This window comes from Phaenicophaeus curvirostris, chromosome 2 (genome assembly GCF_032191515.1).
Source record: "Phaenicophaeus curvirostris isolate KB17595 chromosome 2, BPBGC_Pcur_1.0, whole genome shotgun sequence".
Taxonomy (NCBI): domain Eukaryota; kingdom Metazoa; phylum Chordata; class Aves; order Cuculiformes; family Cuculidae; genus Phaenicophaeus; species Phaenicophaeus curvirostris.
Window position 1 is genome coordinate 117,853,379 of NC_091393.1, and position 17,673 is coordinate 117,871,051.

The following is a 17,673-nucleotide window of genomic DNA, read 5'->3' on the forward strand; positions in this document are numbered from 1 at the left end:
GTCGGCACCCAGCTCCTGCTGGTCCCCAGGCTCCTCCCAACAGCGTGGGCTGAGCTTCAGTCCTGCAAGGCACCATCATGTCTCAGATCCACTCGTCCTCTGGCCTCCTCCCATTGTGCCCTGCACTGCTGTGACTGAGGACATCTTAGAATCACAGAAAGGTAGGGGTTGGAAGGGGCCTTAAAGCCTTTCCAATTCCCCTTCCCCTGCCATGGGCAAGGACATCTCCCACTGGATCAGGTTGCTCAAAGCTCCATCCAACTTGCTTTTAAGCACCTCAAGGGATGGGGCATTCTTCAGGGTCAGATGAACTGTGACCTGGAAACTCCTCTTTGCTGCCCATGAAGGGGACCAGCCGTGACTTTCCTGGTCCAATCCTCACAGCAGAAACCAGCAGGGGTCTGACAATCCCTTACCCTCTCCAAGTCCACCCCAGGCCACCAGAGATGGCCAAATTTTCTCCCTGCTCTCCAGCTTTTGGTGCTTCTCAGCCATGGGGCTCCGGGGGCTACCATGGCTTGGGAAAGGATGGCTGGAAGGGAGTTAGCTCTGATGCAGGGTGGGCAAAACAGCCTTGTCCTCCCACCCTGCCCACCCTGCTGCCAACATACCCTGATCTCTGTTGTCACGGGGCACTTCACCAGCTTGAAGTTCTTGCCCATGTTGAAGCTGTTGCTGTAGAAGCAGACCTTGAGGATGCGCATCTCCTCCTTGTCCATCTCCAACGTCCCCGTGCCCAGGGTGGACTCCAGCATCCCAGCCAGGCTGCGGGAGGAGCTGCTCCGCGGGCGTCCCAGCGCCTCGGGGATGGTTGACATCTTCACCACGCCTGGAGTGCTAGGAGCTGAGCATCCCTTCCCTATGGGAGAGACAGCGCGATGGCACGGAGGGGACCCTGGGGAGGGGCGGTCACCCTGCAGGGTGGGGAGAGGGTCAGGGGGATGGGGACGGGAGAGGCAGGGCTGGGATGGGGACAGTGGGAACACCTGGAGTGGGTGAGGAAGGGAATGGTGGAAAGGATGGGGAGATGGATGGAGACGGAGATGGATGGAGACAGATATGGAAAGAGACAATAAAGAAAGAGGGAGCGCAACAAAGGGTACCCTCCCTCCCACCACACATCCCTAACCATGCACGGCCATCAGGTGAGCCCAGGCCTCGAGCTGAGCTCCTCCATGCCTTTGTGTACTCCAGAGCAGAGCCTCTGTGCCCCCATCGCCTCCAAAGCAACACCTCTGTGTCCTTGTCACCTCCAGAGCAACATCTCCCCGCAGCCTTCTCTTCTCCAGGCTGAACAACCCCAACTCTCTCAGCCTGTCCTCAGATGGGAGGTGCTTCAGCCCTCAGGTTATCTCCATGGACTCCTCTGGACTCACTCCAACTGCTCCATGTCCTTCCTGTGCTGAGGACTCCAGAGTTAGACACAGAGCTCCAGGTGGGATCTCACCAGAGCAGAGCAGAGGGGCAGAATCCCCTCCCTGGCCCTGCTGGTCCCACTGCTTTGGATGCAGCCCAGGACACGGTTGGTTTCTGGGCTGTGAGCGCCCATTGCCGGCTCATGGGGAGCTTCTTACCCACCAGCACACCAAGTTCTTTTCTTCAGAGCTGCTCTCAATTCTCTCTTTTATTTTTAGAGGGGACGAAAGCCAGAAGCCACCTCAAAAAACGTCGTTTGAGCCAGAAAGGAAGTGGCTTGGGTTTTCCCTTTTGCTGTGAGTTTCTCCAACTCTCTGGATGTGCACCTGGGCTGAGGCCAGTCAAACTCAGCTCACATCACCACAGAATCATAGAAATATAGAACAGTTTAGGTTGGAAGGGACCTCAAAGCCCATACAGTTCCAACCTCCTGCCATGGGTAGGGACACCTCCTACTTGATCAGGCTGATCAAGGCCACATCCAATCTGGCTTTGCACACCTCCAGGGATGGGGCAGCCACCACTGCTCTGGGAAACATGGGCCAGGGTCACCCCACCCTCATCAAACCCCTAAAGATTTTTTATCTCAGCCCAGCCAACAGCTTCATAGGAAAGCATGGAACTTTGCGTGGAGTCTGAGTGAGCAAAAAGCCACTCAGCACAGCACAGGATAAATTCTGTTTTTGAAGAGCTACTCCAAACCTCATGTTGTTGGGCATGCAGTTAAAAGACATGGTAGTTCACCCATTCGGCTGCTTCTGAGTTGGAGCCGCAGCTGAGCTCAGGCCTTGAGTTACTGATTAAACAGCAGAGAAGCTGTATGCAAACTGTAATGTTGCTCTCAGGTGAGTCACCTGCATCTACAACAAGGAAAGGTCCTAGCGTGGCTCTGGAGGGGCTCCTAGCAGGGTCAGAGGGGATGAGGAGCAGATGAGGTGCCCAGAGATCCTCCATGCCTCTACCTTAAGGAGGCAGGCATGGTGAGGAGCAGACCTGGAAGACCTGGAAGATCATGGAATCACTAAGGCTGGAAAAGACCTCTAAGGTCACACAGTCAAAATGGCAGCCCAACTCCACCGTGCCAACTAAACCATGTCCCGAAACTCCCGAAACATATACATGTTTCATTTTTTGAACCCCTCCAGAGATGGGGACTCCACCACTGCCCTGGGCAGCCTCTGACAGGGCTTCACCACTCTCTCAGGAGAGAAATTTTTCCTGATACCCAATCTAAACCTTCCCTGGTGCAACTTGAGGCCATTTCCTCTTGTCCCTTGTTACTTGCGAGAAGAGACCAGCATTCACCTGGCTCCAACATCCTTTCCGGGAGCAGCAGACAGTGATGAGGTCTCCCCTCAGCCTCCTCTTCTCCACACTACATAGCCCCAGGTCCCTCAGCTGTCACCATAACTCCTGTCCACCAGCCCCTTCCCCAGCTCCATTCCTCTTCTCCACACATGCCCCAGACCTCCAAGGTCTTTCTTGGAGTGAGGGGCCCAAAACTGAACCCAGGATTCGAGGTGCAGCCTCACCGGAGCCGAGTGCAGGGGGATGATCCCTTCCCTGCTCCTGCTGGTCACCCCATGGCTGATCCAAGCCAGGATGCTGTTGGCCTTCTTGGCCACCTGGGTGACTGCTGGCTCATGTCCAACTGCTGTTGACCAGAACCCCCAGGTCCTTTTCCATGGAGCAGCTTTCCAGCCACTCTTCCCCAAGCTTGGAGCACTGCATGGAGCTGTGCACTTGGAATTGTTGAATCTCCTCAATTGACCTTGACCCATGGATCCAGCCTGTCCGGATCCCTCGGCGGAGCCTTCCTGCCCTCCAGCAGATTGACTCTTCCACCCAATTTGATGTCATCTGCAAACTGACTGAGGGAGCACTCGATCCCTTCATCCAAATAATGGATAAAGATACTAAATAGACTTGGCCTCAACACTGAGCCCTGTGGACACTGCTTGTGACCTGCACCAACTGGATTGAGCTCTGTTCACCACAACTCTCTGATGCTGCTGGGAGGGGATGGAATCGGCTATGGGATGTCCCAATATCCCTATGCATGAGGGCGAGGGTCTCTACGAGGTGAAACAGCCAAGGCAGTTTATAATACAGCAGCAAGCAGGATCAGAGCATTCCTCACCTCAACCTTGGGACCGGCTGCCTTGGCACTGGAGTGCACAGGGATAGCTCGTGCTGAGCCTTGGCAGCACTGACCTGGCGTGGAGGCAGCAAGGATGGGCTCCTGCCACCCTTACGGGGCTCAGAGCCCCACGTCACAAGCCTGAACTGCAAGTTCACACTGCAGTTGAAGCCCATCCCTCTGCAACACCAAGCACTGATGGGGGAGATTGCAAGAAAATCATGGAGCGAGGAGCTACTGGCATCTTCCCGAGGCTGCTGAGGTTTTCTCTCCCCATTTCCCCATTTCTCCTTCCTCGCTGGGATTTACACCGTCATTTGCAGAGTGCTGAGAGGCAGCTTCACTGTAATTACGGCTCCGCACGAGCGTGCATGCTAGTGGGACACTGTGTGCTGCCTCCCGCAAGCTTCATCTTTTTAAACCAGCTCGCCTGAGTCACTGGCCTAAAAATACGCGCTGCCGGAGCCTGGCACTTTCAGGTCCCTACAAAGGGGTTTGCTGGAAGCTGTGCAATGCGTGGAGGGACCAGACTTTGTTTTCCAGGTTTCTCCAAGGGAAAGAGGCTCCACATTCCCGTGGCTGCGTTGGAGCATTGCTACAGCAGGGATGGGATGCTGGGATGATAACCTTGGACTTGAGGAAGGCAAGAGAGCTGAGCTGGGCAGCCCAGCCCAACTATGTAGAAGGACACGTGCGTGTGAGCTCACAAGGCATTTTCACATCAGGTTTGGTTGTTTTTTTTTTCTTGCCTTTGCAACACTCTCTCAGCCTGTGCAGAGAGGATCTTGCAGCAACCCACATCCTCTGCAGGTCAGCTCTCTGCAGGTGAGGAGTCTTGCAGCCTGGTCCGCTTCTCATACAGGTTGCAAGGGCTGAGCAAAGCAGGGACAGCCAGGACAACCATCTCTTGTCCTGTCCTGCCTCCAGTCATGCCAGGGAAGCCCTGAGGTCATCCCTACAAGTGATAGATATCACGGATGCTACACGCCTGAGCCACACCAGCCCGCAGAGCACATCTACGCTGCAGCTGCCCAGCATCACCCTGTGCTGGACAAGTGGTTCTTGCTAAATGAGGCAAAACCAGCAAGAGGATCAAGCAAAATCAGGACCTCCCTGTTGAAGCATGTGCAGAACTGCTCTGCTTTAGGCTTTGCTGTAGCTCTCACTGCTCCTCAGAAGAATCACAGAATTAAAGAAATGTTTGGTTGGAAAAGAGCTTTGAGATCATTGAGTCCAACACTATCCGTTCACTGCTAAACCAGATCCCTGAGCACCTCATCTGCCCGTATTTTAAATACCTTCAAGGATGGAGACTCCACCACCCTCCTAGGCAGCCTCCGCCAGTGCCTGAGAACCCTTCAATGAAGAAATTTTTCCTGATAATCAATTTAAAGCTCCCCTGGTGCAACTTGAGGCTATTTCTTCTCATCCCATCACTTGCTACTTGGGAGAAGACACAAACACCCACCTGGCTCCAACCTCCTTTCCGGGAGCTGCAGAGAGTGATGAGGTCTCCCCTCAGCCTCCTCTTCTCCACACTAAACAGCCCCAGGGCCCTCAGCTGCCTCTCATAACACCTGTTCTCCAGCCACCTTCCCAGCTCCATTCCCCTTCTCCAGATGTGCTGCAGCCCCTTAATATCTTTTCTGGAGCAAGAGGCACAAAACTGAACCCAGGATCCAAGGTGCGACCTCACTGGTGCTGAGTGCACGGGGACGATCCCTTCCCTGCTCCTGCTGGCCACCCCATGGCTGATCCAAGCCAGGATGCTGTTGGCCTTCTTGGCCACCTGGGCCACTGCTGACCCATGTTCAGCTGCTGTTGACCAGCCCCCCCAGGGCCAGCAGGTCCTTCAGGCAGGTTTCCAGCCACTCTTCCCCAAGCCTGGAGCGCTGCATGGGGTTGTTGTGACCCCAATACAGGACTCAGCACTTGGCCTTATTGAATCCTAACCCACTGGTCTCAGCCCATGACTCCAGCTTGTCCAGATCCCTCTGCAGAGCCTTCCTGCCCTCCAGCAGATCAACATTCCCACCCAACTTGGTGTCATCTGCAGAGTGACTGAGGGAGCTCTTGATCCCCTCATCTGGATCATGGGTAAAGATATTGAAAGGACTGGCCCCAACACTGAGCCCTAGGGACATCGCTAGTGACCAGCAAAAAAAAACCCCAAACCTGGTACCCAAAGAGCTTATCCTCTTAGAAATATAAAATATAACGATCTCCTCCACTAAACAGCTAAAAAGCAAAACCTGCATCCTCTGGGTTTCAGAGGGACCCTCTGTGGGGTATGGTGGAGTGGGGATGATGGCCCCAGCCAGATGTAAGAAGCAATTGCTGAGCACACACACTGGGAAGGTTGACTCTTCTGCTTTTTGCCCACTTCCTCTCTATTTACCCTTTTCTTCCTCCAGTTCCATTCCCACGATGCCTCCCCTCATGCTCACAGTGCAGGGATGGGGCTGAGCCCGAGGGCTGGTGCCAGGAGTGGAGCTGCATCTCCTCTCTGTGTCCCTGCAGCGACGAGTGATGCTGCGGGGGAGCAGGATGCAGAGAGCATCCCGCAGAGAGCCTCCTGCAGATGATATCCCACAGAGAGCATCCCGCAGAGACCATCCCGTACATAACATCCCACAGAGAGCATCCCGCAGAGAGCATCCCACTGCTCCTGAGCAGCACCTCCAGCCATCCCAGTCAGAGACAGACAGAGCTGGAAGCAGCCAACGTGAACAAAGGCACATCCCGCATTTCTATGTCCCCTCCAGCCCAACACAGACACAACACAGAGATGGCTCCATCCTCATCAGCCAAGCATCCCAAAGTCTTGCAGACCCTGCTCACACTCTGCCCTCGCACATCCCTTCCCTGCCTGCACCAAAATAAAGCTTGGAAGAGCAGTGAAGACAATGCCTGCAGTGCAGCCCCAGGGGGGACATCCCCAGGGCCACTTGGTTGGAGGGGACGAGCCCCGTATGGACCTGGCCATATGACTTCAGAGCTGGAGAAGGGGTCCTGGCCACAGTCCAAGCTCCCTGTGCCCCCCTGCCTTGCCCACTCACCATTCCTCTGGCATGGGTATGGATCCCGTGGGATCCTGGCTCACTGGCACAGCCCCAGCCACCCACACTGGGATAAAGGAGCCCACAAAACGAAACCGAGCGCTTGCCCCCCTGCCACAGCCACCAACCAGCCAAGCACCCCAAAATCTCACAGCCCTGCACTCCCTGAGCTCACGCTCTGCCCTCGCACATCCCTGCCTTGCCTGTGCCAAAATAAAGCCTGGGAGAGCAGTGAAGGCAGCCCCAGGGGACACATCCCAAGGGCCACTTGGTTGGAATCCCTTACGCACCTGGTCATACGGTCTCAGGGCTGGAGAAGGGGTCCTGGCCACAGATCAACCCCCCTGTACCCACACTCCCTGCCTGCTCACCTCCCCTCCGGCATGGGGCATGGAGCCAGGCTCTCCGACGCAGCCCCAGCCAGGCACACTGGGAGAGACCCCACAAAATGAAAACGAGAGCTGGCACCCCTGCCACAACCACCAACACCCCCTCGCTGCAGCTTGGCTGTCCCCCCTGTCACCCCCTATCGCCCTCCTCCTCTGGGAGACACCCCAAAAGGTCCCTGCGGCAGCTCAGCGCCACCTCCCATCCCGCACCCTGGCAATAGCCCCAGACCAGGAAGTTTTTCCGGTTGCTCTCACTCTCTCAGCAAAGTTTGGTGCCCCAGGTGCTGCTTCCTCCAGTCTTACCCCCAACCCCCTCGCACACCTGGGCTGACGGTGACGGCCACAACCTGCCCTAGGGACACGCCAATCCCCTCCCCGAGCCCCTTCCCCAACGCACTGTGATGAGTTTGCCAGTGCTCAGCACCCCTCCTGCTCCCCCGCCTCCTCTGGGTGAGGGTCTCGGGACCCTTGGCCCACCAGGCCCCCAGAGAAGGGGTCGCGAAAGGCAAGTGGCACTTACAGAGAGGTGGCTGTCCCCTCCGTCCCCCACGCTGAGCCCGCGCTGACAGAGCCGTCGCTTCCTGCTGCGGCTGACAAGTGTGCGCAGAGGCATTTGCGTAGCACCCAGCACCCAGGCAGGCAGGGCCCACGCTCAGGCACGCTGGCGCACGTGCCGCAAGTGGCTGCTTGAGCCTGTCACGCACATGGGGAAACTGAGGCATGGCTCACCCAGCCAGCCCCAGCCTGGGGGAGCAGTTTGGAGGGTCCCAGCACATGGGGAAACTGAGGCACGGCTCACCCAGCCAGCCCCAGCCTGGGGGAGCAGTTTGGAGGGTCCCAGCACACGAAGGTGGATGCAGGCAAAGCAGGCAGCTTGCGTCCCCCTCCTCTGTGAGCACCAGAGCCCAGGACCTCCTGAGGGATGCTGCAACTCCGACACGCCTGTGCCAGGGGGAATGCGACCTGAGGACCTTGCAAGAAGCAGGGGACAGGGATAACATCAGCTTTTCGAGCTTGTCATCACTGTTGAGTGATGCTGCAACCCCAATGTGCCTATGGGGACAGGGACAACCCAGCGTGCAAAGTACAGGGACAAGGGTGATGCACAACTTACCCCAGCCAGCCAGGAGGGTCTCTGTCTGCTAGACCATCGCATGGGTTCCACCATCCCTCATGCAGTGGTCCAGCACATCCCTCCCTGAAATATCCTGCCCCTTCCCTCATCAGCTCTCAAGTCGGCTCGAACTCCATCAGAAGGAAAATGCAGCCCCAGGAGCAACCCTGTCCTCGTGGTTCCTTCCCAATGAGGAGACCCCAGCCCAGCCTGAGTCACCCTGGGGAGCAGCATTGCTCAATGGCAGGGACAGCGCAGGCAGGGCTGCTTGCTCAGCCCCAGGCTCTTCCTCTATCTATGCAGGTATTTAAATGACTCATATTGCTCTGGTTCCTGGGGCTCTCCCCCTTTTTCCTGTTCTCCAGTCCTACTTCCACACCTAAACCAGTGAGTCTCCACCCTATAACTGGGAGTAGGGATAGCTGCTCTCCAAGAGATCACCTGCAGTGGTGCAACCACCCCACTGGGCTCCCCCCCTTATCTCTGTTCCCCTTATAAGCCCCAAATATGCCTTCCCCAGCTCCCATCCACCACTTTAGCTCTGTCCCCAGCAGGCAGGTAGGGCAAGTTTTGCCTTCCCATTGCAGATCCCAGATAGGTTTGGAAGGTCAGCAACACACAAACACAGAGTGTGGCCTCAGGGTGATGCCAGGACCTCCTCAGTCACTGGGAGCTGAGCTCCAGACAGATCACATAATCACAGAATCATTAAGTTGGGAAAGGTCCTCTAAGCTCATCCAGTCCAACCATCAGCCCAACTCCACTGTGAAGACTAAACCATGTTCCCAAGTGCCACAGCCACACAGTTTTTGAAGCCCTTCAAGGATGGGGACTCCACCACTGCCTGGGCAGCCTCTGACAGGGCTTCACCACTCTTTCGGTAGAGAAATTATTCCTAATATCCACTCTAAATCTCCCCTGGCACCACTTGAGGTCATTGATAGGAGTTTCTGCTATGGATTGTAATGCTGGCTGTCCTGCCTTTTCCATAGGGGGTTGGAACTGGATGGGCTTTTAAGTCCCTTCCAACCCAAACCATTCCATGATTCTACCATCCCATGGCATTGGGTCCAGTGGTGGAAACTGGCTGGGGAGCAGCAGCACGTTCTCACTGCCTCTATTCCCACCCCCTAGAAGGCAGCACCAAGGCAGGCTGGAGGCTGCGGGCTCTGCACGTGATGTCCCCACAGAGGAAGCCTGCATTTCACAAAGCAAAGGAAATGACACAGGCTCCAGCTGGCGAGGACGGGACGCCTAGGAGGGGGCTGGAGCAGGTGCAGAAATGCTGTCCCCCCAGACAACCCCCCACCATCAACAGTCCCCATCCGTGACACAGCGGCTCCCCACAGCAGCTGAAAACACCACCAGCAGATGACAATCATCCCCCCAGAACTCCTCAGGTTCCATTGCATTTCTATCTAGCTGACATCCATCTTGCTACAACAGCAGCCCAGGACCCCTTGATCTGACCTCTGTTGGGGGAGTATCCCTCCATCTCAAGCATGCATCCTCTTTTTTTTTAATCTGGGAAAACATCGGCATGACTGTTTCTATGTGCAGGGATGGGCATGGATCCACATCTCGTCTCCTCCTGCATTCCTTCTTCCCCTGCATCTTACCTTCCCTCGCATCCCAGCTCCCCCTGCTTTCCTTCTCCTGCTGCATCCCAACTCCCTCCCTGCATCCCATCTCCCCCCCTGCATCCCATCTCCTCCTCTGCATCCCATCTCCTCCCCTGCATCCCATGTCCCATCCCAACTGTAACTGCACCGGAACAGCCACAGAGAACGCCGGTACTGGCAAGAAACAACACCCAGAGAGCTGCCATCACAACCTACGCGTGGCAGCTCAGCTGGAGGGGGTGACTCAGGCACGGAGGAAAAGATCTCCATGTTCCCAGTGCAGAGCAGCACTGTTTGTCTGGAAGCCGAAGATGGGATGAAGCAGGACCATCTGGGAAGGAACGGCTCCCCAGGAGATGGGGACAGCAGCTCTGCCAACACGCTGGTCGCTGAGGTGCCACGATGCTGGTACAAGGCTCCCCACAAGGATGCACCAAGGATAGGGGCTCAGAGACACTTTTTGCGATGTGGCCAATGTGGTGCCTGGTTCTGAAGACAAGATATCCCTCCTGGACCCCCTCTAACTGCTTCCAGCCACATCTTCCCAGAGCATGGAAGCCCTGCAGCCACCCCCAAGCATTTTATGTGCCCTATGGCTGCAGGGGGGGCACAGCATCCTCCTCCCAGGGCAGACTGCCTGGCTTTCAATGCAAGGTTTTGATTTCTTCTGGTCTTCATTCCAATGGAAATCTTCCTGCCAGAACTGCTTTGGCCATGCCAGAGCCATCAGCTTCTCTACACTGGCTCCAGCTAGGAGCAATCACATAGCCACAGGGGAAAAAGTCATCACCTGAGCAGCCCCAGGCTTTGCAGGAAGAAGATTCTGCCCTAAATCCCTCATCTTTTATGCCAGGAGAGAAACTTGCACCTGAGCCAGCAAAGCTGTCACTTTATCCTCCCCTGCCTTCTGCCTGCAGCTGCCAGACACAAAAAAGATCATTGGCAGGTTCTGAGCTTTGGTTTCCAGCCTTTCCTGAGGTCCCAGGGCCCCACAAACGTGTGATAATCCTGTATCATTCTGGGACTCTCACTCATTCTTACAATTAATAACATAATTATCACTCGGTCCGTGATTTCTCTTGTACCTTCACAACCAAAAGTTGGTCTCATGCTGCTCCAGACAAGAACAAGGCAACTGTGCCGTAAGGAAAAGGGTCAAACATGCCAATAGGCTGGAGAAGCTCCCCAAATCCAGCCGGGGGTGCTCTGAAACCCTTGGAATGGTTGCAGAGGGGATGTTGGAGATGCTTCTTGTATGGGATGAGGCAGGAGGACAGGGCTGAGACAGCATTCCCAGGCGAAGGAGTTGGAGCAGGCTGGCAGGGCTTAACCTTCCCACCAAACCATCCAAGCTCATACAGCGCCCTCAGGCTAAAAATAACCCAGAGCATCACTCAAAGCATCTCCTCAGGGAGGGGAAACAGCTTCCCAGGAACAAGGTGGGTGTATTTCCCAGTAACCTTTCTGCAGGAAAAGGAGGCAGAGCGGGTAAGGGCTTGCAGCATCATTCCTGGCATGCAGGCAAGCAGGTCCTGGTCGCTAAGCATCACAGTCGCCAGGCAACCCACGGGAATCATGGGAGATGCTGCTCCTGCTTGGAACAGGTTACTCAGAGGAGTGGTGGCTGCCCCATCCCTGGAGGTGTTCAAGGCCAGGTTGGATGGGGCCTGGAGCAACCTGATGCAGTGGGAGGTGTCCCTGCCCATGGCAGGAGGTTGGAACTGGATGGGCTTTAAGGTCCCTTCCCACCCAAACTTTGGGTGGCTTTTGGGCAGGAATTTCCCAGGGTGCCAAGCTGCCACTCCTCCAGCACCCACACCCACACCAACCTGAAATTTCAAGCCTCTCTTGCTTCTCTACGGCCTGGAAAACCCCTCAGGTCTGGTCGCAACATGCAGTGAGGACTTCCCCAAGAAAGACATGCCAAGCACCAGCTCAGAAGTCACCTCCAATCCCTGCTTTGAAATTTATTTCTCTTTCCAAACTGACAAACTCCACCAATGAGCCCTCTGCATAGGTCTGGGAGGTTCCTTAGCAAGTCCCATGTCACCCGTTTTATTATCTATAGCATCCTGGATGTCCCCATACTCCTCATCCTCATAGGATCATATCAGAATGGTTTGGGTTGGAAAGGCCCTTAAAGCCCAACCAGTTCCAACCCCCAGCACCTCCCACTGGATCAGGTTGCTCCAAGCCCCATCCAAACTGGCCACGATCACCTCCAGGGATGGAGGAGCCACCACTTCTCTGGGCAACCTGGGCCAGGGACTCCCCACCATCACAGGAAAAGATTTCTCCCTAAGATCTCCTCTCAATCTCCCCTCCTGCAGCTGAAAACCATTCCCCCTCATCCTATCCCTGCATTCACTGATCAAGAGCCCCTCCCCAGCTTTCCTGGAGCTCCTTTCAGTCCTGGGAGGCTGCTCTAAGGTCTCCTCACAGCCTTCTCTTCTCCAGGCTGGACAAGCCCAGCTCTCTCAGCCTGTCCTCATACAGCAGGTGCTCCAGCCCTTGGATCATCTCCATGGCCTCCTCAGGGCTCGTTCCAACAGATCCATGGGGGCTCCAGAACTGGATGCAGGGATCCAGGTGAGGCCTCACCAGAATGGAGCAGAGGGGCAGAATCCCCTCTCTGGCCCTGCTGGTCACACTTTGGATGCAGCCCAGGATACTGGATGGGCTTTAAGGTCCCTTCCAACATAAACCATTCTATGTTTCTACAAAACTGAAGGTTTTCTTTATATTTGGGGCCAGGAGTGCAGGTGCCAGCAGGGGGAAAGGCGGTTTCATTTCAAGTCACAGGGCCAGGACAGCAACGCCCTTGGTGTGGAGCACCTGAGCGTCCCAGAGCAGGCTGAGCATCCCATCCTATCTCTGCAAAAGGAAGGGTTTGGTGACAGGGAGGGGATTTTCCCCTGCGAAATCCCTCAAAGCCTCAGCCTTTGGAGATAAAACCAAGCAGCAAAATGCCCTGATTTCTGCCAGGTGGAAATTCCCCTTTGCTAGAAGCATCCCTAGCAGGGCCCCATGGGGACAGGCCAGATCCTGGCAGCACAGCCCGGTATTTTGCCTCTGGCTATAGCAGCAAAGAGAGGCAAAGGCAATCTCCCTTCCTCCTCCTCCTCCTCTGCTTGTGCCCTGCTGTGGGTCAGAGCAGGGAGGGGGGCCCATCAGCCCCCTTGGCTGGAACAGGGAAGGCAAAGCCTCCAGCTACAGGGCAGGCAGAGCTTTGGGAAGGGAAGAGATGGTCTGCTTCATGCGATGGGTGAGCAGCATTCCCAGGTGAGCAGCGTGGCAGCACACACAGCACTTCTGGGTGTGCAGCGTTCCTGGGTGTGCAGAGGAGCCACACGTGCATCATTCATTCACACGTTCATTTTCACGGGGAGGGTCATTGGGCACTGGCAGAGGCTGCCCAGGGAGGTGGTTGAGTCACCTTCCCTGGAGGTGTTTAAGGGACGGGTGGATGAGGTGCTGAGGGACATGATGGGAATGGTTGGACTCTATGATCTGGTGAGTCTTTTCCAACCTGGTGATTCTATGATTCCATGATTCCTAGGTGTGCAGAGTGGCTATGTGCGCAGTATTTCCAGGTGTGCAGCATGGCTAGGTAAGCAGGATTCCTGCACGTGCAGCGTTCCCATGTATGCAGCATTCCTGGCTCTGCAGCAGCATGTGCAAAGCCTCAAGGCAAAGCCCTCCAGGTGATCCTTGTGGAGCCACCTTAGGACACGAGACTGAGGTCAGGTTGCCCACGGCAAGCTCTTGCCTGGTGCAGCACTCCTGATGTGATGGAACCTGCACGAGGAATTGCCTTCGACTCAGGTTGGGTGGGCAGAGCTGGGAGCCAAGTGGGGCAGGGACTGGGATCCCCTCCAGGCAGGGGATGAGGGCAGGGGGCTGGTAGTACTGTCCTGTGCAGATCAACTGTGCTGAGATGCTGAAAGCTCCTCCATGGGGCAAGGCATCAGCATTCAGTCTAAGGAGTGAGGTGGACACTTCCAGGCCACTGTTTTCAAGTACAGATGAAATAACTCACACCACAAAAATGTCTCTGTTTTCTTTCCAAGAGGAGCCCTGCTCCTGCCATCAAGTGGCTCCAAGCTCATCCAGACCAACCCCATCGTGCCGACTAAACCATGTCCCCAAGTGCCACAGCCATATGGTTTTTGAAACCCTCCAGGGATGGGGACTCCACCACCAACCTGGGCAGCCTCTGCTAGGGCTTCACCACTCTTTCAGGAAATAAATTATTCCTAGTATCCACCAAAATCTCCCCCACCACAACCTGAGGCCACGGGAGACGAGACCAGCACCCACCTGGCTCCAATCTCCCTTCCAGGAGCTGCAGAGAGCAATGAGGTTGCCCCTCAGTCTCCTCTTCTCCACACTAAACAGCTCCACCTCTCACAGCTGCTCCCAGAACCCCTGGGCTCCAGACCGTTCCCTAGCTCCATTCCCCTCCTCCGGACATGCTCCAGCCCCCCAAGGTCTTTCTTGGAGTGAGGGGCCCAAAACTGAACTCAGGATTCGAGGTGCAGCCTCACCAGCACTGAGTGCCGGGGGATGATCCCTTCCCTGCTCCTGCTGGCCACCCCATGGCTGATCCAAGCCAGGATGCTGTTGGCCTTCTTGGCCACCTGGGCCACTGCTGGCTCATGTTCAGCCACCACTGACCAGCATCTCCAGGTCCTTCTCTGCCAGGCAGCTTTCCAGCCACTCTTCCCCAAGCCTGTAGGTCTCAGGGGTGCCCAAAGCGTGGAGCCTTCCCTGAAGCTGCAGCACTTCCTTCTCTCTGTGGCGCCTTCCTGTGCCACGGGGCCATCCCGGTGCAGCCCAGAGCACCAGTTAACCAGCCTTTCTGGTGCTTCCAGCCACAAAGAAGCATCCCCCATGGGATGTGGCTACTAGGTTTCTCCCTGTGGGAACCAGCCTTCTGCTGAAACTACTTTTTAAGCCATTTTTCAACACGAAAGCATAGCAAACCGCCCCAAAATGAAATGCCCAGCTGAATCCTACGAGGTTTCCCCAGGGGCTGATGGGAGCTGCGTCTCCGATGCATCATGTTCCTCTTCCCTCTTTGAATATGCTTCCCTAAACAGAGCTGGGTGGCCTCACTGCCACTGTAGCCACCGTCACTGTCCCTCCCTGCTCCATCCCAGGGGAAAACCCAGGCAATCCAAAGGGATTGCCACCTATTTTCCAAGGGGAAAACCCATTTTGACCCCCATGGATCCCCAGGGAAAGGTCTCCCTGGGATTTATGTGCCTAGTATCCCATGTTGTATGCCTCCTACATACCAGGATGCCTCGGTGGAGATGTTTGTATCACACGGGCTCTGCCACCGTTGCAATTTGAAACAAGAGCAAGGCTTTCCATGCAAGGTCCCCAGCTCTGTCTACCCCTCATGAGTAGCCCCTCATGACTCAGCCAGGGAACAAGCAAAATGATTCAGCTGCTGCTTTCCAAGCCCCCAGCACCTGGAACCGCCTTTATTATGCTGATTATTAATAACAGCTGAGTGTGAAGACATGGAAACGCAGAGCTTGGGGACAGTGGCACTTGTGACCCTTGCACACGTGTGTGTGTCTCTCACTCTGCCTCACACCTGATGCCCTTGCAGAGCTGTAAATCAAGGCTGTGGGCCTGAACCCAAAGGATGATACAGGAAACACATGGATCTGTTGGAGCGAGTCCAGAGGAGGCCATGGTGATGATCCAGGGGCTGGAGGACCTCTGCTATGAGGACAGGCTGAGAGAGCTGGGGTTGTTCAGCCTGGAGAAGAGAAGGCTGCAGGGAGACCTTAGAGAAGCCTCTAGTACTGAAAGGGGCTCCAGGAAAGCTGGGGAGGGGCTTTTGATCAGGGAATGCAGGGATGGGACGAGGGGATATGGTTTGAAGCTGCGAGAGGGGAGGTTGGGATGAGATCTTAGGAAGAAATGCTTTTCTGTGAGAGTGGGGAGGCCCTGGCCCAGGTTGCCCAGAGAAGTGGTGGCTGCCCCATCCCTGGAGGTGTTCAAGGCCAGGTTGGATGGGGCTTGGAGCAACCTGATCCAATGGGAGGTGTCCCTGCCCATGGTTGAGGGTGGATAGGCTTTAAAGTCCCTTCTAGTTGAAACCATTCCATGATTCTGCAATCTGCATCCTGATTCCCAGCTCAGCACCAGATGCCCTGTTTCAGCTCCTGCTACGAGGATCTCTCACACACACCACCACAAAGGCAAACTCGCAGAACACCCCCTGCCTTCTCCATGTGGTTGTGCCAGTGGAGCACTAGGAGGCGATTCCATCTGCAGGAGTGATGGCTGGGAACAGGGCTATTTCTAGGATGTTCCAGCACACCAGCAAGCCCTGCTGTCACCCTGCCCTCCAGCAAAGATAAGCACGCAATGGATGCACTGCAGACCTCAGGGCCCTAATGGTCACCTCATTCTGGAAATATCCTTGTGCTGGGGACAGTTTCAGGTAAAGGCAGCAGTGTGAGACCATTGCAACATCATCTTGCCCCTGAAGCCACCAGGACACATAATGCTGAGGCCCAGCCCGCAGCACTGGCCTCTCCCCACCTCCCTGCCCCAACACGGTGCCAGTGGCACCATGAGTGATGCATTCAGCCTTCCCTGGCCCATGTCACTGGCTCCTTGCCACCTCCTTGGTGCAGCACCAGCCCCAGCCCCACGTGGCTCCTCCAAGCCCCACAAGGATCACCAAGCCCAAATGGGACAACCCCAAAATTCACACCAAGGAATTTCACACCAAGTCCTTTCTGATCTGTGGCATCCCTTGGATGTCCCTATCCTGGAGGATCCAGTGGTGGGGCCGCACTTTCCAGCTGGGGTCTGCAGGGCAGATTCACCCACCCAGGGCTGGGTTAGGAGGAAAAAGGTGTCCTGGGGGAATCCTCTGCTGGAACCACGCAGAGAATGGTTTGGAAGGGACCTTCAGGATCATCCAGTTCCAGTCCCCCTGCCATGGGCACCCCTCTGGCAGCATTGAACCCCAGCGCAAGGCGCAGGGGGCTGTTGCATCAGCCCCGCCCCACATCGCAACACTTTTCATCCATGTTTCCTTCCCCATGTCCTCAGAGGTTGGGCATGTTCGCCGGCTGGAACCGCCCCGCTGTTGGGCAAACATTGACGCTGGCAGGAGATAGCAGAGCCCGGGCACCTCACAATTGCCAGGGTGGGGAGCACCAGGGGAGTGCTGCACCCTGCTCTTGAGTCCCCAAGCTCTCCGGCATCACTACCACTCATCCCCCCATGCAGAAAGGGCTAAGGAAGCCCTTGCCTGTCCACCCACCCTCAGGCAAGTGTCTGGGTGGGCACGTTGGGGAGGGGACCTCAACCATGGGCATGGGACCCCCCTTCTGCACCCGCTTGGATTCCCACAGCCTGCGCTCCTTCGGCTCTCCCCTATCCCTCTGGGCACCCGAATGTCCCCCCCAAGAGCAAGCAGAGGCTCTCACCTTGGTGGGAGCTGCCTGCATCCCCTCGGATGGCCCCGCTCCTTGCCCCAGTGGCTGAGGTGGTGCTGCCGGTGGGGAGGGTTGGCCCGGTGGGTGCGTGTCCTGCGGGTTGGTACTGGGGGTGAAACCACTCCTCCCCACCACCCGCTTCCGGAAAAAGGGCTCGCTAGGGCTGGTGGGTGCTGCCAACACCAAGGAGGAAGAGGAGGCTGGAGGCAAGGGAGGCTCAGGACCCCTTCATTGCCCACCCAGCCTTCCCCACCTCAGTGCTCCGAGCAGGTTGGGGCAGATCTTGGGATCAGCTGGGAATTTAGGCAGGGAGCCCGAGGCAGCTGGCGTTCTGGCTGGTCCCGCTCATACCTGGGAGGAGCTGGCAGGTTGCCCACGGTGAACCCCAGCTGCAGGGGTGCCCTCCCGAAAAATGTGGCACTGCAGGGCCGACCAGGCACCGTGGAAGAACCAGAGAC

The 17,673-nt window shown here is 56.3% G+C and overlaps 1 protein-coding gene across 6 annotated transcripts in view; it reads right to left on the reverse strand.

Annotated features, from left to right (window-relative positions):
- The window catches only part of PTK2B (protein tyrosine kinase 2 beta), a 37,290-nt gene that overhangs the window by 17,760 nt on the left and 1,857 nt on the right, over positions 1–17,673 (reverse strand). For 5 of the 6 annotated variants that reach the window (XM_069850629.1, XM_069850627.1, XM_069850624.1 and 2 more), the window contains exon 2: positions 612–859. In XM_069850629.1, the coding sequence (XP_069706730.1) occupies positions 612–859 (248 nt within the window). Of the gene's footprint in view, positions 1–611; positions 860–7,524; positions 7,565–17,673 lie in introns of those variants that run through there. The other variant, XM_069850625.1, reaches the window with a different exon arrangement.